The sequence below is a fragment of the Antechinus flavipes genome, chromosome 2 (genome assembly GCF_016432865.1).
Source record: "Antechinus flavipes isolate AdamAnt ecotype Samford, QLD, Australia chromosome 2, AdamAnt_v2, whole genome shotgun sequence".
NCBI lineage: Eukaryota > Metazoa > Chordata > Mammalia > Dasyuromorphia > Dasyuridae > Antechinus > Antechinus flavipes.
This window is the reverse complement of record NC_067399.1, coordinates 161,236,356-161,261,472: the sequence shown is the minus strand read 5'-3', so window position 1 is coordinate 161,261,472 and position 25,117 is coordinate 161,236,356. Positions and strand designations below refer to the sequence as shown.

General features: G+C 34.6%; 2 protein-coding genes across 2 annotated transcripts in view; one reads left to right on the top strand and one right to left on the bottom strand.

Annotated features, from left to right (window-relative positions):
• Positions 1 to 4,270, top strand: part of PCSK2 (proprotein convertase subtilisin/kexin type 2) — a 294,327-nt gene extending 290,057 nt beyond the window's left edge. The window contains exon 12 of the mRNA XM_051975892.1: positions 745 to 4,270. Within this exon, the coding sequence (XP_051831852.1) occupies positions 745 to 1,231 (487 nt within the window). The 3' untranslated portion in view covers positions 1,232 to 4,270. The remainder of the gene's footprint in view (positions 1 to 744) is intronic.
• Positions 4,271 to 7,982: 3,712 nt separating this feature from the next.
• The window catches only part of BFSP1 (beaded filament structural protein 1), a 56,315-nt gene continuing 39,180 nt past the window's right edge, over positions 7,983 to 25,117 (bottom strand). The window contains exons 6-8 of the mRNA XM_051975891.1: positions 17,323 to 17,543; positions 11,377 to 11,462; positions 7,983 to 9,317 (exon numbers count right to left, since the gene is read on the bottom strand). Of these exons, the coding sequence (XP_051831851.1) occupies positions 8,389 to 9,317; positions 11,377 to 11,462; positions 17,323 to 17,543 (1,236 nt within the window). The 3' untranslated portion in view covers positions 7,983 to 8,388. The remainder of the gene's footprint in view (positions 9,318 to 11,376; positions 11,463 to 17,322; positions 17,544 to 25,117) is intronic.

Sequence of the window (25,117 nt, the reverse complement as noted above, 5' to 3'; positions counted from 1 at the left end):
TATGTAATTTAAGGGCAGTTGAGATATGGAAAAGAAATGTGTGTGTGTGTTTTTAATTGAATTAATCATCTGGACCCTACAGCCTTCAGAATATTCAATATCACAAATGAATGGAATGAATGTAAGTTAATTAACTGAAATGATTTTTTTAATCAAGTTTATTGGTTTATTCCATTGCTGTGGCCTAAAATAAGCAATAGTAATCCTTAGATCAGATGTGGGCTAGGAAATGAAGGAAATGATCTAAAGGCAGTAACAGTGAAAAGAACACTGCACCCAAATAAGACAGGAAAGACAAGAGCTTAAATTTCCCCTCTGACATTTTCCATGGATAAATCAATCACTCTAAGTCAGCTTCCCCATTTGTAAAGTATGTAAAATAGGGAAAATAATATCTGCAATACCTATTTCACAAAGTTGTTCTGAGTAATAAAGGAATTAATGTTTATACACCTTTTATGAACCCTAAAGTGCTATGTAAAAATCAACTATTATTAAATAGTTTTTTAGGATAAAGGTACCCTTCAAATGGTCTCTGTCCAACTAATAATAGCCAAATCTAGTACTTTTAGAATTGCATAACTTTTTAGAAAAGTCATTTTAAAAGAAATAACTCATGAGGATAACTCAATATCCTATTTTTTACTTCTATTTGCCCAATATTATATTTCATTAATGTATTTTATATATACTTAAATATCATATATACATATATTTAATATATTTTGTCATGTTCACTCTCAGGAAAATACCATCCAACAACAAGTTGGTTCTGACGCTCACAACTGATGCGTGTGAGGGAAAGGAAAACTTTGTCCGCTACCTTGAACATGTTCAAGCTGTCATCACAGTGAATGCAACAAGGAGAGGAGACTTAAACATCAACATGACCTCTCCAATGGGTACCAAATCCATTTTGCTGAGCCGGCGTCCAAGAGATGATGACTCTAAGGTGGGTTTTGACAAATGGCCTTTCATGACCACTCACACTTGGGGGGAAGATGCCAGAGGGACATGGATTCTGGAAATTGGGTTTGTTGGGAATGCACCACAGAGGGGAGTGCTGAAGGAATGGACATTGATGCTGCATGGAACACAAAGTGCCCCCTACATAGACCAAGTAGTGAAAGATTACCAGTCCAAGCTGGCGATGTCCAAGAAGGAAGAACTGGAGGAAGAATTAGATGAAGCTGTGGAGAGAAGTCTTAAGAGCATACTGAGCAAGAACTAATGCTGCATGTCTGTTTTTGCCTTCATTCCCTCCTTTCCCATAACTCTGAGCATCTTTCTACTCTTAGTTCTTCTGTTAGACCTGTAGCAGATATTGTCACTGCCCAAAAAAAAAATCACATTCCCTTGATTTTATTTCATACATTCTGTCAATGATTATTTTTCTTAAAATGGAACCATTCTTTTTTTTAACTCTAGGTCTCAAATATATTGTTCCCTACCAACTCCTGTGTACAGTTTGTGACTATGAATTATTTTGTGTCCTTCAAATAGGTGATATCTTGCAAACAAAACTGTGACAGCTTTTCCCTTCATATTTTCTGTGGCAAATGTTAAGAAGAGAAAGGAATAATTTGAAAGAATACATTTTGTGGCATCAAGTATATTTTTCTGTGCTCTTAGCAGAGAAAGTATCTCTTGAAAGAAAAAAAATAATAGTTTGGAGGGTGATGTTTGCCTCTAAAACTGAAGGAGTTGCTAGAAACCTACCTGTCTGTGGGTTCTTTGAAAAGACTCAATTATCTGGGTTAATCTCTTCAGTGAATAAAGATGGTGTACTTTACAGGTCCCGTTCAGAGAAAGCTATTATAAAAAAAGGTGAGGAGATTCAAGAAGCACAAATTGGGGTAGAGGAAGATAGGGAGGGGGGTGGGAGGGGAGGTTCAATCATCAGCACTAAGGTTACCACATTCTAACCAAGCAGCATGGTGGATTGGAAACAACTTCTGGGCTGTTGTGTCATCAGCTATCACTCTTAGTTACAGTGACTCCTGAAGCCTGCTAGAACAGGACAAATTATCCCCATTTTGTATGGTATTCATCTACCCCTGTTTTCTGGGGTTAATAACATGGCTGTCAACAATTTCAGCTGGTGAACGTGGCAGACAAGATTATAGTTGACATCCAATTATAGATGTTGCAAAAGTCTCTTTTTTAAAAATCAAGATTGGTTCATAATAAAAATTGGTGGGGGGGTGGGGAGGGAGAAGAAGGGGAAGAAGCATTTGTTGGTATTTTAATAATATTTTTTGGTTTTCTTATTTCCAAAAGATCAAAAAGGGAAGACTTATAGGATCTCTTTGGGGTATCTTTAAAACTTCCTGTTGAAATACATATGAATTGTGGATGCAATGTGGCTTGTTTGGAGATGTTGGCCTATACTATTTTCCCTGTACTGATCCTCTTTTCCAAACCCCTCAAAAGGGCTAAAAAGGAGGTTCAGAGTTTTGACTAAGAGATCATTATGGATTCAAATAAATGTATATGCAAAGCATCTTGTTACCTAGTTACCATCTTGGTAACCAGATAATAATTAAGTAGACCCATATTCATTGGCCAGAAGCAATATATCTAAAATAAAATTCAAAAGTTATAAGATTCATACCATCTACTTCAGAAAATCATCATCACTTTATTCTCAAATAATCATTTCTTCTAAGTTTCTTTCCATCAATTTTCTTTGCAAAGCTCTTATTCCCATCAACTTCTCTATTCACTCTCAAGAGTTAATATTAATGTTTCCTTTTCTCTTGGACACTTTTCCCCTATTATAAGGTTTTCAATTCAATTTGATCTAGCCAGTATTTATCAAGGGCTAGCTTTGTGCAAAACATTGTTCTAGGCACTTCAAAAGAGATGTATAGATGAGTATAAAAATCACCATCTGATACACATGATATCATCCACCTTCCTAGATGACCAAATACAGTCTAGTCTCACAGCTATTATAAAGTGATAATGCAAATAACAAGCCAGGATGCAATAAATGGTGCAGAATATCAGACAAACAAGATCTCACCCACCTGGGCAAATGAGAAAATGCTTTTGGAAGGAGTGTAGCATCTAAATGCATCCTTGAACAAGAACTTTCAAGTTCTCAACAGGAAGAGATTGAAGAGAAAATGAAGGGGAAACAACATAAGCAAAAGTATAAAAATGGGAAAGTATATTTAAGGAATCTTAATATCTAGTTGAGTCTTGAACTCTAGAGCCTAAAAGGCCATATTTCCTGAGAAAATGAAGCCTCCACAGTTGTTCACTTTAAAAGGTGGTGCCTTAGAAAGGAAGGGTTTGAAAAGTCCAAGTAAAAAATGAGACAGTCACAATCCATTGTTATTTTTTCTTTTTTTTTTCTCAAGTTGGAATGAGCTGAAAACAGTTCATTTTAATTTTACATCATCTACCTTTATGTTTAGTGTGCTTGTGGGCCTTTTTTGGATATGAGTCTGAGGGGGGTTTTTTGTTTACCATCTATTTCATATGATTTTTTTAAATAGTTAAACTTAAAATAGCAAATACTACCAGTCAAATACATTTCATAGTGATGGTCTGAAAAATAAACCAAAGGATAATTTGTGTGCCTACTTGTCTAAGTGCACACAGAAACATATACATATGTAAGATATAGACACGTATATACATAAATACACTTGTATATATGTATATACACACATAGAACTAATGTGTGTGTACCTACTAAAGAAACAGAGCTCATATCCATCCATAAAAGAAATTTTCAAAAAGAACAAAAGATTGGTCAGAGTTTAGATGAAAACATACATTGATCCTCATTGCATCCTGTAATTTTGCAAAAACTCTGTATAAACATCAAATGTCATATAGAAGCAAAATTATAAAATGGCTGTTCATATTTTCACAATTGTGTCATTAGCAATGAACATAATTAGCTTCTTAACAGAAATTGTAAGTTTTGATATGAGAATATGGTATATAAATTATACATATATATTACATATATACATAGCATTCTATAAATATATATAAATCCTTGGTTCTCTACTTCATTTTTCACACCAGTATTAATGAAAAGCATCCAATTAGTGTAAGTTTTTATGATAGCACTGCTGCAAAATAAAGTTAATTTATAGTCATTTATAAAAAATAAAGATGAATATAAGCAAATGATTTAAGACAGGCTGCCTTTGTTTAAATATCAATCCTTGTGATGATGTTTTATAAGTAAAATGAAGAAATTATGCTGTAAATTAGGAAGCTCAATAAAAAAATTACCTACCAGAAATTATGTGGGCTGTGCTATATATTCAGCAAAACTATTTGCTATCAATCCACAAGCAGTATTTCTAAGCCATAACGTTAGTAATGTTATCTTGGCTACACTACTCATAGGTCACAAATGGGACACTTGGAAAAAAATATTCCCTCATTAAATACTACAGTAAAACCTCACTATTTGAACAAATTTGCATTAAAACTAATCTGAATTAAGAGAAAGTCTGAACTGTGGAAAATTTTCCATCAAAGTGCTGTTTTATTATTTTCAGTTACATATAGTGGCTAAAGTGAGACAGCAAAATGTTGCCCAAGAAGGGTCTTTAAAGGAGGAGTTTTAATAGTTACATTTATTGGTAATAAACTTCCCAATCTCAATGAAATTAATGCTTCCAGAAAGTTTGGACATCCTCCCCAACCTCCAGATTCTTCTTAAAGTAATAATTTATTCAGCAAACCCTTCTTTCACAAAGAGAAATGTACACTTCGTCCCTTTTCAGTTTATTACAAGTGCTGAATAAGGTAAATATTACCCAGTTTTTTGCAAATTATTACAAATTTTGAATTTGAAGTGTCTGAATTAATAAACACTGTTTAGAAAAAGTGTTTGGAGGCTCAGAGTTTCATAGAATAGAAATCTCTGGGTTTCAAACAATGCAAACCATGTGATTTGTATTAACACGAGGCCCCAGTGTTCAGCATATCCTTTTGGTCTTCATTTAAGGCAGATCAGACTCATGGAAAGAAATGAACCAGGTTAGAAAAGAAAATGATTTTGTTTTGAAGAGTCCTATTGGATATTTCTGACTTAAGAGGTTTTGGTGTCCCTTCCCCACACTACTACTGCCACAAAGCCTCCTTTGCCTGGAGTATATTTTCAGGAATAATCAATGCTTGGGTCACAATAAATAAGGCCATCTATAGATTTCTTGTACAATTTAAAAGTTGAGATTAAGCATCCATCAGCTCTACTGCCAGCTGCCATAGACATCAGGGAATGGACCTTCAGCTTTGTAGTAATGGGGTTAGCCAAATCTGGGACATTGTAGACACATAATAAACTGCTATGTTATTGACTGACAGATACTTAATATTATTCAACAGAATCATCCACAAATATGTTTTCTCACTGCATATTTTGGTATAGATGTTCCTCTGAGAATTAGCTACAAGTCAAAATGGTAATATGGAGCTGGGAATTGGGGGATGGGGAGCAGAGATCCACTATAAAGTTTGGCCGGCATTCCCCTCAGTGGTCATCCTGAGGGATGGAGAAGGGAGAAAAGATAAAGGTAGTGAAAACAATCATCAGGCTTTACCCCAGTCCTACCTGCTTTCAGGAACACGGTCAGGGAACCTGTTTGGGGAGAGCTGAGTCTGGCTTCATTCATTCAACTCAAATCCTAAGCTTCTAAAACCTTATAAATCATTTCAATGTGTGGCCTAAGAACCCCTGGAAATCTCCCATATCAAGCGTCAAACATGTCTCCTGTATGCAGCAATATTCCCAAATGAGGCAAGGATCAGATTAAAATGCAATTGGGAAATATTTAACAAAACAAAGTGAAAATACAATAGAACATAGATAATGTTAATACAAGGATTTTTTTTCTAAATTGATATGCAGCCCATAGGGATTCTTATATACTGTTTAGTGGCCCTGTTTCTATTTGATTTTGGTTGTAGACCATTTCAGGGGATCTATGAGGTCAAAACTCTTTTTACAATACTACTAAAATGGTTTAATTTCTAACATGATAAATATAGACATATATAACTCATTAAAACAAAAGTTCTTTAAGATGTTCTCAATAATTGTTAAATGTCAAAGGATCCCGATAGACCTATTCTTAATGTGAGCTTGCTAATGTAAAAGTTGTTTAAAAAAATTTTAAAAACTAGGAGCAGCTTGATGGTACAGTGGGTAGAGCACCCACTGGCCCTGAAATCAAAAGAACCTGAGTTTAAATGTGACCTCAACCACTTAACACTTATCATGTCTGTGAACTGGGCAAAAAATTTTAAAAATAAAAGATTGGTGAGTCTGCCTTGATTAATCCTAAATTCATTTGGTTCAGTTAGATGGAACCAGAGGACCTGAGTTCAAATTCAACCTCAGGCACTTACTACTTCCTAGCTGTGTGATCCTGGGCAAGTCACTTAATCCCAATTATCTTGCCAAACAAACAAACCTATCCATAACGAAGGCAATTTGTTAATACAAAATACAGTATAGATGTATTTCACCCTAAGGCAGACCTAGACTAAGAAATTAAAGCATATTCATTCAATATAAAAATAGTTTTACTTTCCAAAAACATACTCCCTTATTTTCCTTAAGAATATCAGTCTACACAGCACTGCTGGCCCTGAAAATCCTTTTAATGAAAAGGAATGGATTACTTTCCCCCTGGTACTTCAGCTGCAGCAAAGTGATTCTGTGCCTTCTAATGATTTCTTTGCTAATCATACGTCATAGTTATAAGGATTCTGGGCTTGTATTTGGGCTCCCGGAAACATTTTCCATCACTCTGACATAGGCTATTAGAGTATAAATATTTCACTACTGTGTAAATGAGTGGGTTAATTACTCCTCCCTTCAAAAGAATTTTTTTTAATTTTCTGATATCAAAATCCCAAATGAATTTAGAACAAGATTTTTTTTAAATCCCACAGAGAAAATTAACTGCAGTTAGCATTCTTTCTGTTGTACATGATAGTGAAACAATAGAATGTAACTTATGACCTTGTCAGTTCCTTTAGCTAAATGCAATTGTCTTGTCAGCTGCTAATTATTTTTAGCTAAAGTAATAATCCATATAAGAACATTTACTCAGTATTATTATACATTCTGGATTTTTTAAAGGAAGCTTGCAAATGTTAATAGTGAAGAGTTGATTTCATACTGTGAATATAAAAATGGAATCTTAGAACAAAACAAGGAACAGTAGAACAATCAGAAATGACAGGTGCATGTATTTAAAGCCAGAAGGGAGGCCATCTAGCCTGAACCTCTCATCTAAGAAAACTGAGGACCTAAAAGATTAAGTTGCTTGACAAAATCAATGATTCTGAGAAATTTGACTTCCTTTTTCATAAAGTCCTGCTTTGTCCTCTATATTTTTATTTAATTCAAATTCAATTCAGGCATTTATTAAGCATCTGCTACATGCATGGTACTGAGAGATGTTTGAGGAAGCAAAGAAAAAATAGCAGTCTCTTCCTTCACAGAGCTTATATTAGTGATGGGGCTTGTTATTCAGTCATGTCTGATTCCTCATAACCTCTTTTAGGGTTTTCCTGGCTAATAAGGTTCTTGAATTGTTTGCTATTACTTCTCCATCTCATTTGACACATGAGGAAACAGTTAAATGATTGATGAAGATCACACAGCTAAAAACAGATTTAGACTCAAGAAAATGAGTCTAACTGGCTCCAGGTCGAGCACTCTATGCACTATAGCACCAACCCAGCAGACCCCAGCTTACATTCATTCTGTTGTTATATGGGATACACAGTGCATTGAGAATGTTTGAGTTATTTATCCTCTGGGTTTAATTAATTTATAAGTGAGAAATTTCCAAATATGTTATGAAAATATAAAGCAATTTTCCAGTGTCTCAAAAGCCTCCCAACAAAATGGCCAATTCAGATAATGATCAGTTGAAGGCTTGTAAATCTTAATTTCATGTTTAAATGAAAACACATCTACCACAAATATATTCTGGAGGTTATAATGCTTTTATTGAATGCAAAAGATCCAAATGATGAAAGCTAACATTTTTTTCAATCTGGAAACCAGACAATGATAATTCCTGAAATATAATACTTGAAACAATCATGCTAAAGAGGACAGTAACTTCGCTGAATAGATGTAAAAATATTTATGTCCCATTTCTTGTAAGTATGGAAAATTTATATTCACCAAGGCCACTATAAATTGCTAAGGCAATTACTCAAAGAAAGAGAACATTTTAATTTTAGGATTAAAGCTCCTTTAGGGACTAGAGATGTATCAGCTGTCATCTTGCACAAAATAGAAAAGTCATTACTTCATCATTCACTCTAAAATAAATTATTTCACTCAAAGATTTTTTGAACATATTTTCTACTTTAAGTTTGAGCCATTTATGAGCTTTTGTCTCCTGGCTTCTTCCTGTTTGTCTTTTCTATCATCGTTTCTACAATCACTGCTGTTTCTTCATAAGTCTGAACTCGGTCAGTAGAAAATTTTTCAATGGATTCTACCACCTCTACCTTCTCATAGGTCATGGAACTATGGGGGCCTTTCTCCAATAGCCCTTTATCTGCTGCCTCAGGAGTCTTATCTTTCCTGATCTTCTGTGAATGGTCTGAAGGATATCCATTTGGATCACGTATGACTACAGGACAGGGCTTTACAGTCCCCTTCTCCTTGAGAATGTCATCAGTTTTTTCCTCTACCTTCCTCTGATCTTTGTTTTTGCTTTCATTCTTTCCATCTCCAGAATGTTCTTGATTTTTGCATTCATCTCCATGCTCTTCTGGCTTTTCAGTTCCATTCGGGAATGGGGGTTCAGGAAGCCCAGGTGTTGGCTCCAGGTCATCACCATCACCTATCTGGTCAATAGAAACAACAATCCCACCTTTTGCTGGGATGGATGAGGAACAAAAGTCAGGGTCCACATAGCTGGCATCCCCTGTAACAAGCACATGGCGCCCTTTAGTGTAGAGATCAGAATGAGGCTCAGCATCTTTGTCACTTCTTACTCTCTCTTTAATAATATTACACATTTTGCCAAAGGCTTTGCTTATTTGTGCACCATCTGGCTCGTCCTCTGGGGCTACTTCTGGTCTTAGGGTCCCTGGTTCTTCATGGCTCACTTCCAGATTGGATTGGAGCTCATCTTGAAGTTGCACTTGGTCTTTGCCTCCCACGTACTTTTTGACTGGCTGGTCCTCTAACACTTCATCTGATTTGTCTTTAGTTGTAATCTCCTTTTTTCTTGAAGCTTTCTTTGGTAAACCTTTTTGTCTTGGCTTTACTGTTGTAATATCCTGTACAGCCCGAGTGATATCTTTAGGGAAAAAAAGTCACTTTCAGTTTGAATATCAAAACAAAATAAAAATATGTTCATTTTAAAATAAACTAAAAAAATATTTCTGGGACAAAAATTAAGGAAATAGCTTACTATGTTTTCCTAGGATCTAATATTGAGATATTTTACTGATACCTACTCAAGGAGTTCTTTATCTAGAGTCCATGAACTTTTTCAAACATTTTTATAACTATATTTCAGTATAATTTGTTTCTTTTGTAATCCTATGTATTCTATTTTATGCATTTAAAAACATTCTGAGAAGTTATCAGACAGCCACTGGAATCCATGATACAAAAAAGGTTCAGAATCCCTGATCTAATCCAAATCCTTCATTTTACAGATGGGAAACTGAGATCCAGGGAAGTAAAATGATTAATCCCAAATTTCACTACTAGTAATTAGTAAAATTAGAGTATGAATCCAGGTCCTCTGATTTCAATGCTATGAAATTATAATGTTGGAAAAGATAGTAAAGATACATTATCTTTGGCATATATTGTAAAGTATAGCATATTTTTCTAATTAGAAAATTTGTCAATTTTGTTATCAAAACTTTAGGCCTTATTGATTTGTATATATAACATTGCATTAATGTACATATTTATTTTAAATATTAGTAAAAATAAGAAGACATACTAAAAAAGTTATATTTCTGCATTGTCCATAGAATTGATATTTTTTTTAGTTAGGATTATACTTTAGGTAAATGGGTAATTTCCTTGGGAGCAAAGTGCTTATTTACTTTTTGAAGGTATATGAACGCAGGCACAAGGGTACCATTTAGAAAACTACATAGATTGTCTTCAGTCTCAAAAACAGTGCTATTGGCAATGTTGCTATACATTTCTGCAAGCAGAATTAAAAAGTCCAAGTGATCAACAATAATATTTCACTGAGTTGGATATAGGGACATTATGCTACTTTGTAACTATAACTTCTCCTTTTCTATTAAGGAGTTGAAGTTTCATCATCTGGTACAATTGGTAACATGCTTCCACCTACAAGATAGATCTGTAAGATAACCTAATGAGAGAGAGGATTATAGCTTATATGAGATCTAAATCAGTTTCCACAGTGACTACATCTTCTCTCTTGAAATGCTGCTCAAAGTTAATCTCTGTTATTAATTTGCTGCATGTCATCTAATTAAAAGTTGTTTTTCCCCCCACCATTCCTTTTTTTTAGCATGCCTTTAGAAAAGGTGGGAAGTAGGGCAGGGAAGAAAACTCTAAAATTATATTAAATAGGAAGAAAGTTATAGTAACCAGTGAAGTTGCTGCCATTTCATTCCAAACAATCATATGATTTCTAGAGACACAAATCCTTCAGAACTCACTGCAGCCTTCGTTGAAAAACACTGAAAGAAAAGCCCTACTGTAAGATAATATCAACATTACCATTTCTCTTTCCTTCTAAAATGCTCTATTCATTCAAACCCTAGGTGGTTTGATTTCTGATTGTGCATCCATATTCTGCACAGAACTGTTTTGGTTTATGTCTGTAGTGTTTTAAGTAAAATGTCCAATTATTTAGTGTTACAGACATCCTCATTACTGCCATTCTAAGCAGATTCATCACTGAGAAGCATCACCAAGAAGCAAAATAATGTCATTTCACCCTTATGGTAAGCTCCATTAAATCATACCAATAAAACAAAATTGTCTTTTGTGAGATAGGCCAGGTTTGCAAGCAAATCCTATTTCTACTTCATTTTGAAATAAGATAATACACTGCAACTATATATTTCCCTTAGCATCTTAAATTAAATGGTTCTTGGTATAATCTGCCTCTCATTCAGAACAACATCTGGGCCCTTCTCAGTAGAGATTACAGTCATTTATTTAGCACCCACTGCGTACTGGATGTGAGAGAGGAAAGCAATACTCATATCTAACATATTCCTTTAGTGATAAAGGAATTTTTTAAAGAAGGAATGAAAGGACATGCAGATAGAGGAATGAAACAAGCTTTCTCCTCATTTCCCTAAAGATGAAAGCTTTTGCTTTTGATGGAGAGGAAGGTAGAGGAGTATTACCTTTTCTGCTGGAAGGGAGATTGTAAGAAGCTTGGTAGCTCTGAGTAAAAAGTGTAATCGGTGTTCCCACTATAGCAGAGTTAAGCCTAACAAAGACAAATAGAAGGAATTTTATTTCTTCAATTAGTAATAACAAAAAATATTGACTGTTTAAGCAAAATAAAGATGATCTATATATAAAATTGATCACATTACTGGTAATTTCAAATAGATATTTGATTTAATATTAATGATTATAATATATATATGTATTTATATCAAGATTACAATCCATCTATTTTATATATATTATCTATGTAAAATTTAGTAGGTAAAATTTAGAAAATTATCTGAAACTGGGTGAGATGAAAAGATACGCCTGGACTGTCAATGTGAAAACTAACACTTAAGCATATGCCTTCGTAATTGTGAATATGTCCTTCAAAGGCTGCTTTTCATAATACTAGAAGACGGCATTGAAAGAGAGAGCTCTCCCCTCTGCTCCCATTCCATGTGATAGAATCCAGGGTAGAAAGAAGAACCTCCGATGGCATTGGACAGGTACCACAACCCCTTACTAGATGATATCTATCTTGCGGAAAGGTCACTATGAATTTTCCACTCAAAGAATAATGACCAAGGCTGAAGACATTAATTTCTCAGTAGGACTAGTTCCTGACCCATTCTCATAAAAATCAGTCACTCTACTAGCATTTATTAAACATCTAATGTGATTACTGGTAAAGCACTGAGAATACAAAATAATGAAGGAAAAAAATCGGGTTCCTTATTTCAAGAATTTCACAATCGAGAAAACATGCAAATTACTATGCATAAATGAGATACACAAATTTGGAAGTGGTCTCAAGAGGCTGTAAGATTAAGGAAAACTGGCAAAGACCTCTTAGAGAAAGTGAAATTTTTGTTGGAATTCAGAGAAGCCATGAAGTGGAGATGACATCTCCATGTTCTATCATGTTCATCACAGACAGTTCCAGCCATTACGGACAGTATGTGGAGTCAGGAGATGGAGTGTCCTGTTCCAGAAACAACTAGGAAGAAGGTATCATTGGATTGTTTAGGAGGTAGAGGAGAGTTAGATGTAGGAAGTAACCAGATTATAAAGGGCTCCACAAACCAGAGAGTTTTATATTTGACCTAGGAAGTAATAAGGAGCTGGCGAAGTTGACTGACTATAGGGGTAGCAGTCAGACCCATGCAACTGGGACATAAGCTGAATGGGGGTGGATTGGAGTAGGGGAAGACCAGTCAGGGAGACCAAACAACAATAATTCAAACATGCGGTGATGAGGGCCTGGACCAGGATGTCCACAGAGCCAATGTCAAAGGAGAGAACAGGACATATGAAAAAATGTTGTGAGGGTAGAAATGTTATGACAACTGATTGAATAATGAGGTGACAGAGGGTGAAAATTTGAGGAAATTGTTTTAAATAAGAAACAGAAAGACAGGAAATAGCAGTCAAAAAGTTGAGGTCCAGTATCAGGCTTGCCTAGTTAAGCACATGCTCCTCCACTGCCATACCTGCCATGACTACAGATCTCTTTTCCTCCAACGGGAATCCAAGGGAGAAATGCACTCGATAAGGATCCCCAAAGACTTAAAGTTATGGAAAAGGGTTTGCCTTTTAAGATAAGAATCTGCCCCACACCTCTACTCTCAGTCACTCATCAGCAAAAGGTAATTCCAATCAGTGAAAGAGATCCATGAAGCATGGAAAGTAGACAAAATTATCAGAAGTTCTCCTGATCCATTTCCCATTTACATATACATATTCTATTATATCAAGTAGCCATTGTTTGTATCTCTCTACTAGGTATTATACTTTCTGAATATTAAGAAGTTATAAACCTTTAGGTTTAGACATAAAAGTTAATCGTGAGCTGTATTTTAATAGACAATAGAAATGTCCTAATAAGAGGCTCCTAATATCATAATTATTAACAATGTGTGTGACCTCTTAACATGGGGATTGTGTGAGCATTTAATAAGAGATGAAGATTCAATCAGAGCAATAGTTTTGGACAAAGGTCCCCCAGAAAACTATGTGACTAGACTGATGGAGCTATTTACTGTTGTTAACAAGATTGAACCTTCCTTATTTAAATCTGATATTTCCCTTTAAATGTAGTAACTCTTGCCACATCCTATGGACCCTCAAATATGGCATAAAGCTTAACATGCAAGGGATGCAATGTTCCCTCCATCTTTCAAAAACAAATGAGGATTGGGGAATACATATTACAGCAAGGAGGACAGTAATAAAAAAAATGACTAGCTAGACCAGCAGTAGTAGAATATAGGAAAGATATTCACAAGCTTTGCATTTTATATTCTTGGGGACTAGGTCAGAGAATACATCTCTCTGACAGAACAATCTAGTCATATCACACACACACACACACACACACACACACACACACACACACACACACAGAGTTTCTGTATCTCTCTATAGTCTCTCTCCTTCTCTTTTACTCCTTACCCTTTCCCTCTCACCCTTCCCTCCCTTTCTCCCATATACACACATAAACACACCTCGTTACAAATAAGCAAAAGAAAACCCCAAAAAGAAGTTCCAATTATTTCTTATCTACGTAATTCTATGTAGGAAAGATTCTGCATTTATCTCTTTAAAGTTGTTTTAAAACAGACAGTTATTGCGGCAGATAGAGCATTGACCCTGAAGTTGGAGAATCTGAGTTCAAATGCACTCTCAAACACTTACCTGACCCTGAACAAGTCACTTAATTCTGATCACCTTCTCCAAAAAAAAAATAAAATTATTTTATAAAATTATATTCTCTATTTGTAAAAGTTATTTTAATACATTCATATTTTTAAACTGTATTAGAAATTTCCCTGAAAGGTCCCTGTTCTTAAGTCTTCATTAGGCAATGTGTCTCAAATCACACATATTTTGATGAGTAAGATCCAGTTTACTAAGTACATTCAATTGGCCATTTGCTTCAAGCCCCAAGAATTACTAACAAAAGAGGGAATCTCTTCTTCCTGGAGTAATCCTTTTAAATTCTCGACTGCTGTTTAAAGGCCACAAGAGAGCTAATTCCAAGTTGTGTTAGAAACAACCTAGATTAGAGGTTGTTATAGAATGCTTGTAATAACATATTTAAAGAACTTTGTAAACCTTAAAGTCCAATATAAAAATGAACAGTATGTGTGTGTATGTGTACAACAAATGTACATAAATCTGGACCTGAAAGACACCTTCAGAGTTATCTGTTCAAACACCAAAATTTATATATTTATAAATAAGAAAACTGAGGCTTACATTAAGAAACTCAGTGCCAAAGGCAGTCAGCAAGATGAGAGAGGTCTGTTTCTTGTTGGTTTGAGCAAGTTAAATAACTTTTCCCAGGTGACTCAGATAGTAAGTAGCTAAACCAAGTCTTGAAGCTTTATCTTCCAACTGCAGATAGGACATTCTTTCCCCTGCACTTAAATCGGTTCTCTGTCAGAAAGGCTTCTCAGCATCACATTCCCTGAGAGAGAGCATCCAGGTATCTTCCCAGACTAGAACAGTAAGCCAACTCCTGGGATTTGCCCATATCCAATCCTAACTGTGTCCTATAGAATATCATTAATCTGTGATATTTCACTTAGTGCCTTGAAGTACGATGCATCATGAGAATTTTCTTGACCTTCTAAGAAGAGATAGTACAACCCTGAAACCACCAGCTTTCTTTGACCTAGAGTTTTTGCTAATGATTCTTTTTGGCCTACAGCTAACTAGTGAAGTTCTGCCCTTCTATCACCTCCCAGAAGAACTGAGCCATCTTAACTTTAAGTCTGATGAGGCAAAAGTTCTTAAAAAGCAGTACATATTTCAAGTTCAACTAAAATGTAAATTTTTACTTGTGCTATTCTATTTGCTTCCCCTCTCTCTTCCCCCTTCCCATCAAAAATATCACATCAGAAATTATTCTTTTTTTTTTCCTGAGACAATTGGGATTAAGTGACTTGCCTAGGGTCACATAGCCAGGAAGTGTTAAGTGTCTGAGGTCAAATTTGAACTCAGGTCCTCCTGACTTCAGGACTGGTGCTCTATTCACTGTGTCATGTAGCTGCCTCCTGGAATTATTCTTTTCTTCAAAAAAGTTGTAATGTCATTAGTCTAGATATTCTCCCCACAAATATAGTTTATAACCCCTCCCTGCTCTAGGGGCCAATTTTATTAATTATTATGATTGAAAAAAATCATGATATTATAATTCATTTTATAGCAATGAGTCTCTCTGAATTTAATTAGGAGGTTCTTATACAACAGTTCATCATTGGGCCCATGTTTGAAATCTTTCCCAATTGATAAGTCCTAAGAAAGCTTGTACTTCAGACTAAAGCATACTTTTTTAAAACTTTATTTTTCTTAAAGTTTTTGGGGGGAGGACAAAGGGGAAGAGATGTATATTTTCTTTTACAAATGATTTTTATGGAAATGTTGTTCATAACTTTACTTAAAATATAAAACTTGAAGCAACTAGATGGCACAGTAGTTAGAATGGTGAAATTCAGCCTCAGACACTTAATACTTACTAGCTATGTGACCCTGGGCAAGTCACAACCCCAATTGCCTCAGCCAAAATATATATATAAACTTTACAATAGGTGGGGAGGAAGAAAGAATCTGAAATTCAAAGTTTTAAAAACAATTATAAAAATTGTTTTACATGTAACTGAAAAACTTATATGTACAAATATATATAAATAGAAAAAATAAAACCATATAAACAAATTTTTTAAAAAATCAATGGACATAGCCCCCAAAACTGCTGCCCCAATGAGTAATTAGAATAGGATATTGAATGAAGGCTCTGGAGCCAAGAATACTTTTCAATAATCAATACTGATAGACTATTTAACTGCAGATTATGCTTTGTAATAAATGAGCTGAAATTTAAGGTCATATTTGGACAAAAGCATGGCAAAAGGGAAGCACATTAATAAGTCTCCCAAATGAATATAACGATTTTGGAAAGCAGCTTGAATTTTTTCAAATAAAGAGCTCAAAAAATTCATACCTCTGACCAGAGATTCTTCTACTAGACTTATACCCCAAGGAGGATACTGATAAGAAAATCCCCATATCCATCAAAATATTGGTAGCAGCATTCTTTTTTTTTTTTTTTTGAGATAGCAAAGAATTGTAAACTAAATGGATGCCCATCAGAGAAGAGGGAAGGGAATGTCTAAACAAATTATGACAAATTCATGTAATGATATATTACTATACTATAAGAAATGACATAATAAAAGACAGAAAATCATGGAAAGATTTATATGAACAACAGAATAAAGTTTCCAGAACCAAGGAAACTATAAAAAATGGCTACAACACTGTAAATGGCAAGAACTACCCAAACAACCCAAAGTGAATGTTGCAAAATTAGAAAGAACAAAGGATTTCAAAGAGATACGAAAAGACACCCCAGCCCATACTTTTATAGAGGGAGTAAGTGGATGTAGTACATAGCATATTTTTTTAAAACTTTTTCTATTTATTGATCAGTTTTTGCTGGTTTCTTTTATCTTTCTTTTTTTATTTAGAAATATTATTTCGTAAAAGAGATAGCTCTCTCTGAGAAGGAGAAAGATACTGGGAAAAATTTTGATGATTTAAAAAATCAATTTAAAGTCTTATTTGAAAAAGAACAAAAAATAAGTTCCTCAAATAATAAAGGATTCTCCACCTGCAGAAAGACATCTAACTCCTGATAAACAGTCTCTCTAATCAGGCTATCCTTATAGACCAGATTTTTTAAAAATACACATTTTAAAGCACAAATTTAAAAAGTTAATCTCTTGCTCTCTCTTCAGAGATTTGACTAATCATTTCCTCCTGTAAGAGACACAGTTCTCCCAAAACAATAAGCTCCCAGGATCATGAAAAATGAAAAGCTCCTTTTCCATGGCCTGGGACCACAGTACCTGTTATCTTCATTCTCAATGATGCGTTTGTACCGCTCCAATTCATTTTCCAGCGATTGCTGGTATATTGCCAACTGGCGGCAATCATTTGTATACTTTTCCAATACTCTTTCTGCATCTTCAATCTCTTTCCTCAGAGTTTCAATCTGGTCGTTGTAAAGTTGAATCTCATCATCGTAACTCTCTTGGGTGTTTTTAATAGTTTGCTCCAGTGTCACAGTCTGTTGAACGAAGACATAAACATAGAGAGAATTTGTTTTTACCATGTTCACTAAGACATTTTTTCATGAGCAAATCCAGGCTTAGGAAAAAATATATTTATATATATACACACACAGAGACACACATACACACACATACATATATATACACATTATTTATGTGTGTATGTACATATATATATGTATTGTGTTTTTGTGTATATATACATAAGTGTGAATATAATTCAAAACATCTATCCCAGCTTTCTTTTTGACAACCATTCTGCTGATACACACTTCTAAGAATGATCTCCTGAGGTCAAGGTTACCTTTGATAATTTAATATATTTAGCTTTGAACAACACTTGCCCTGAGACTATACTATCTTGACTGCTGAGTGCTTGAGCACAAATTAACACAGACACTCATTTTCTTGCCATTTTGCTCTGCCACTCTACATACACCTTTCCTCCCAATTCCCTATCCCTCCTCTCTACCCCCAATACACACCACTTTCTACCTTTTATTCTAGACATCCTAATCAAATCAATATTGCTATTGTTAATTAACTCATCAATCAACTTCCCTATGGCTTCATTCACCCTCCTTGTGATATATAAGACCAAAATGCCTTCCATATTCCTTTTTATATGTTATCTCTCTATATAAGAACGTAAACTTATTGAAAGTAAGGATGTATTTGTATTTGAGTGCCTATTCCCAATGCTTAACACAGTACTTGGCACATAATAGGCACTTAAATGCTTTTTCATTCATTTTTTCAAACATTTGGGATTTTGTCAGTATGGATAATCAATCCCTCCCCTAATATAGATCATAATTCTTCCAAGGCTCTTTAAACTCAGCTAGAATAACTTTAGATAACAAACAAATGAAAAAAGCATAAGTGCTTCTATATTTTGACTTCTTTCTAGTTTAGTAAAACCTTATTGATTTTTGCTGAATAGTATTTGAGAACTCAGAACAATTTCTAGGCCTCAGTGATTCTGTGTGTGCATGTGGATATATATATTATATATTATGTAATTACATTATATGCTATGTGTTATATTGTACATTATTTATATTATGATTTACATATTTATATGTAATATGTAGATATAGTTATATGTTTCTACTAAACTAGAAAAAAGTCATATATAGGACCAGTTATGTTTTTTGTTTGATATATATGTATAACAGTGCAGATTTGTGTGTGTATGTGTGTGTGTGTGTGCTTATAGTTATGTGTACTCAAATATATGGAGGTATAGCTATACATACATATACATACATACATAGATACATATTTTTTATGAAAAATGATGGTTAACAAAAAATACTACCATTTTGGATCCCATAAATTAAAAAAAAAGACATATAAATGTATTATCAAAGCTGTATATATGCATACAAATTGTCTACTAAGTTAAGCCTAGATAAATTAAATTTAAAAATCTTTAAAATATCGATATAATGAAAATTAAAATATTTTTAGGACCAGATTAACTGAATTTAAGTCTGATTTCTAAAGAAAGGCAGAAGAATAATAGTACATATATGTGCTAAATATTCATTATGATTTTTCTATTGAAATAATGAGAAAAATATCTTTTTATTTTGCCTTTATCCAAAAGTAGCAATAGAAGTTTTCCATTTTCTCCTGACGTCTGCTAAGTAGAATTGCATGTGTGTTTAAGTCGATTGAAAATGCACAGGTGTGCCTGGGAGCAGAACAATAGCATAAAGAACTTGTCTCACAATCAGAAGACTTGAAATTTGAGTCCCAGAGAGAGCCATAACTAGAAATTGTTGTGCCTAGGGCAAGTATTACAAACTGCACACAGACCAAGACACACAAAGGAGTCACACAATTGTGGAGGTTCAAGAAATCAGAAAAACATACCTTGACAGGAAGGCAGAAACTCCAAACCAATGGAGCAAAATTCGACGTGAGGAAGGAGAGAACAGAACAGCTAGACGGGGGGGGGGGGGGGGAATTCACCCCATTTGCACCATTTTAAATAATTGTTCTTTCTAATTGGGTATGAAGCTCCAATTTATCCTCCACATGTCTGCCAGCATGACTTTGCTAAAGAGCAGGTCTGACTATGTCATCCCTCTATTCAGTAAAATTCTAATAGATTTCTGCTATTTCTAAGATCAAATAAAAACTTCTCTTCACAAGCTGTTCGTTTCCTCTCTCTCCATACTTCTTGAATCACTTCCTTCCACAAACTCTACCATCTTTATATTGTCCTTCTTGCTAGTCTTCGCACAATATTCCATCTCTCATCTCTGTGACATTGCATTAGCTATCTCCCACACCTGGAATTCTTTCCTTCCTCATCTTAACTTCTTAAAATCCCCATCTTCTTTCAAGACTTGGCTTAAGCACCAGCTTCTTCAAGAAGCCTCCAATCCCCACCAACTCAGATCAATTCCCCTCTATTTTATTGTGTTGTTGCTGTCCAATCATGTCCAATTCTTCATGACTGCATGCCAATATCATCCATGGGGTTTTCTTGGCAAAGATATCAGAATGGTTTGTCATTTCTTTCTCCAGTGGATTAAAGCTAACAAAGGCTAAGTAAGTCTTTTTTTTTATTTTATTTTATTTAATAATAACTTTATATTGACAGAACCCATGCCAGGGTAATTTTTTACAACATTATCCCTTGCACTCGCTTCTATTTCAATTTTTCCCCTCCCTCCCACCACCCCCTCCCCTAGATGGCAAGCAGTCCTATATATGTTAGATATGTTGCAGTATATCCTAGATACAATATACGTGTGCAGAACCGAACAGTTCTCTTGTTGCACAGGGAGAATTGGATTCAGAAGGTAAAAATAACTCGGGAAGAAGGCTAAGTAAGTCTTGCATAAACTAACACAATCAGTAAGTGTCTAAGGCCAGATTTTAACTCAGGTCTTCCTCACTTTAGGCCCAGCATTCTATCCACTGAGCCATTTCAGTTGCCTCTGTTTTGTAAATATCTGTTATATAGTTATAGATGTGTGGGTATATAAATATAACTATATTACATTACTATATATTAAATACCTGTGTAGGTATTTATAAATATATTTATATCAAAATATCTATTTATGGATACATGCCATCTTTCCCATGAGAAAATAAGCTCCTTGAATATTTGCACTGTTTTATCTTTCTTTGTAATCCCAAGAATTTTATTATAATGTCTGGCATTAAATAAGATTGATAATGTTTTACTGACTAATTTTGACACTGCTGAAGGATTATAAGTCATGTCAGAACCATTTAAATATTGTGACCTGATCAAAAAAATGAACAACAAAAACCTGGTCACTCCATTCTAGTTACTGCTCTCATCCCTGTTCTGACTATGGGCAAATCCCTTTATCTCTCTAAATTTCATTCCCTCTTTCTGTAAAATGAATGCAGGGAGTGTAGAAGGTGGTGAGAGGGGGAGATGAAATTATAATTGTACTAACTACTCATAAGGTTGTAATGAGAAAAGCATTTTTTGGATCTTAAAGCACCAGAGAAAAAAGAAGTATTAATAGATATATTCACTCACACAATCACCCAGGCCAAATAATAGTTAGAAACAAGGAAAATTAAGGGGAAAAATTTAATTGACTTTACTACTAACATAGTAGCTACAATCTAAAATGTCTTCATATGAAGAACTCATTAAAATGTTTATTGCCAGGCATATTAGGGGTATTTACATCTAGAAGGCTAATATTTTAATATTTCAGCCTTTTTCCTCTGTCTCATTTTCTCGTCTGGCAAATAGAACTCCCACAGCTTCCATAAAAAATCATTTTGGTCAATATTCATAGCACTGCCCTTATTTAAAAGAGATGCACACAAGCTCAGATGTGCTCTGGGAGAAAAGAATCTAAGAAAAATTCAAAATTTCAAACTGAAGTGGGGTATCATGCAAGCTGGATCTGTACCTGTGAATTATCTCATTGCAACTGTAAATGGATTCAGGATAATTCCTTTAAATAAACTTACAAAAACTGCAGTATTTTTAAGGCATACTATTGTTCAGTCACTTTCTGGTTGTTGTCCAACTTTTTGTGACCTCATTTGGGGTTTTCTTGGCAAGGCTACTGGAATGGTTTACCATTTCCATCTTCAACTCATTTTACAGATGGGAAAACTGAGGCAAACAGAGTTAAGTCACTTAATTAGTTATTAGATTATTTAATTAGTAAATGTCTGAGGCTGAATTTGAACTCAGGAAGAGGAATCCTGACTCTATGCACTATGGCACCACCTAGCTGCCCTTTCCAGGCACATATTATTCAGTCCATTCATACTATCAGAGGTCCTCAAACTTCGCCCACAGGCCAGATGCAGCAGCTGAGGACGATTATCCCCCTCATCCAGGACTATGAAGTTTCTTTATTTAAAGGCCCACAAAACAAAGTTTTTGTTTTTACTATCGTCCGGCCCTCCAACAGTCTCAGGGACAGTGAACTGGCCCCCTATTTAAAAAGTTTGAGGACCCCTGGAAATTCACCATCCTTTTGTTGGGGGAGGGGAAGAGAGTCCAAAGGGAAGAGTAGAGAAATACCTGCATAATGTAGATCTTCCACCTTGCTGGAATTTGTAATCAGAGTTGCTAGGGCTCCTGAGAGAAAACTAAGAGTTGAGTCAGTCTCAGACCTGGACCCAGGTCATTCAGACTCCAAGCCTGGTTCTCTGTCCAAAAGCCAGGCTGCCTCATATTACAATGTCCTGACAAAAATGCACATGCTGCAAAAGAAAAGCTTCAGATTCCCAGAAGAATTTGAAGGGAACCTGGGTACTTGCTCAAGGCACATAAGGCTCAATGCAAGAATTATTCCTCATAAACATAAAACCAAGATTTTCTTCTCATCTATAAGTTAAAGGGGTTGGAGAGATGATCTCTAAGGTCCCTTCTGCCTTTCAATCTACAATCCTATGATCTCTTTTTAGAGCTCAGAGAAAGTAGTCATTGACAAAGATGCTGACCAAAAAAAATCATTTTGGTCAATATTCATAGCACTGCCCTTGTCTAAAAGACAGGCAGGAAGATGTGCTCTGGGAGAAAATAATCTAACCAAGAAAAATTCAAAATTTCAAACTGAAGTGGGGATATCATCCAAGCTGGATTTGTACCTGTAAATTCTCTCATTGCCAGTGTAAATGAGTAAATTGTAAATTGAGACTTGCAGATGGTAGAGCCAAAATGATGTAGTAAATTCAGGGATTTATCTGAACTCTTCCAAATTCCCCTCCAAAGAATAATAAAATAACACTTCAATATTAACTCTGGAATGGCTTACCCAATTTTAAAAAAAAGGGATGAAACAATTTTCCAGCCCCTTAAGGTTGACAGAAAAGGTCTGTCTCCCCGGGGTGAGAGTAGAATAGGGTCCTGCTAACCAATAGGCCGTGCCTCGTTTCCCATTCACCCACAAGCCAGTTCAGACTTTGGGGGCAACTGAATCAGGGATGGCTACTTCCAGAGCTCTCAGCCCCCATGAAAAGAGCATAGACAACTATTCAAACTTTTTTTTGCTAACACTAAGTGAAGAACTATTACATTACCTATACAGGGATCCTAGTCACAGAACTGGGTTGCAACCCCAAGGAGAGGAGGGCCACTAACACCCTAGAATATATGGTGACAGGGGAGTGGGAACCCTCATCACAGTTCCAGAGCAGAAAAGAGTAGTAGTGGCTACTCACAAATTAGATCACAGGCCAGGAGAACAGTAACCACCCTTGAATATCATGCTATTCTGGAAAAATTGAAAACTTACATGTCCACAGAATGAGTTCTAAAAACAGGACTACAAAAATCTGAAGCTTGGAAGAGTGCTCCTTCCACATCAGGAGCAGAGTCCAACTTGAATATAAAGTCAAAAGTCAAGAAATAAGCAGGAATATGAGCAAACAATAAAAAAGGAATATGACCAAAGAAAGTTACTATGGTGACAGGAAAAGGCAAAACACAAACTTAGAGAGGAAAACAATGTCAAAACAGCTACACATGAAATATCAAAGAAAAATGTAACAGTGTCAGGCCCAAAAAGAATTCCAGGAAGAGCTTTAAAAAAGATTGTAAAAATTAAATAGTAGAAAAGTCGGGGGAAGAAACGAGAGTAATGCAAAAGAATAATGAAAAAGGAGTCAACAGTTTGATAAAGGAAGCACCAAAAAAAAAAAAAGAAGAAGAAGAAGAAGATATACAAAAATTCACTGAAGAAAGTAACTCCCCAAAAATAGGATTGGTCAAATGAAAAAGGAAGTAAAAAAGGAAATCATTCCTTAAAAACTCTAATTGGGCAAGTGAAAGTAAATTACTCCATGAGACATCAAGAAATAATAAAACAAAATCAAAAGAATGAAAAGAGAAGAAAATATGAAATCATTGGAAAAACAATTTATCTGAAAAACAAATCAAAAAAAGATCATTTTAAAATTATTGTACTATCTGAAAACCATGATAAAAAAAAAAAGAGTGATTTAAGACAATTCCAAAAAACTCATGTAGGAAAATGCTATCTACATTCAGGGAAAGAAGTAGAGGCCAAATAAGCATACTATTTTCACTTTGTTGTTGGTGGTGGTTTTCTCATGGTTTTTCTCTTTTGTTCTGATTCTTCTTACACAACATGACTAATGTGGAAATGTGTTTAAAATGATTGTACATGTATAACCTATATCATCTTGGCGAAGGGGGAGTGAAGGTAGGAAAGGTGAGAAAAACAGAAATCAAGGTCTTATAAAGGTAAATGTTGAAAACTAATAAATAAATTTCTTTTTTAAAATGATAGTCATGATGCTATCAGAAAAAATGTAAAGAATTATATGAATTGGTGCAAAGTGAAACAAGTAGAACGAGAAGAACATTGTACACAGTAATAACAATATTGTATGATGATCTAGTATGAATAACTTACCTATTTTCATTAATACAATGATCCAAGATAATTCTATAGGACTTATGATGAAAGTCCTATTCATCTCCAGAGAACTTTTTCTTTAAGAAAATATTTTTCTTAAAGTTTTTATTGTCTATGTTTTTTTTTTTCACAGAATAACTTACATGGAAATGTTTTGCATGACTACACATCTATAATGTGTCAAATTGCCTTCTCAATCGGAAGGGGAGGGGAAGAAAATTTAGAATTCAAATTTTGGAGAAAAAAGAACATTAAAATTATTTTTACATGTAATTGGGGGAAAATAAAATATTATGTAAGATATAAAAGAAACAAAAAAAGGAAGAGCCTAAACATCATCTTATGAGAAATTATTAAAGAAAACTCCGCTGATATCCTAGAGCCAGAAAGTAAAATAGAAAATTAAAGAATCTATCAATTACCTCCTGAAATAGATCCCAAAACAAAAACTAACTAAAAGGAACTTTAAAAAAAAATAACAAAATTTATCTAGAAGAACAAAAAGTCAAGAACATCAAGAAAACCAATGGAAAAAAAAATGTGAAGGAAGATGGTCTACCCATATCAGATCTCAAACTGTATAACAAAATAGTAATCTTCAAAACAATTGAGATTGGTTAGAAAATAGAGTGCTAAATCATTCAATAGATTGATTAGAT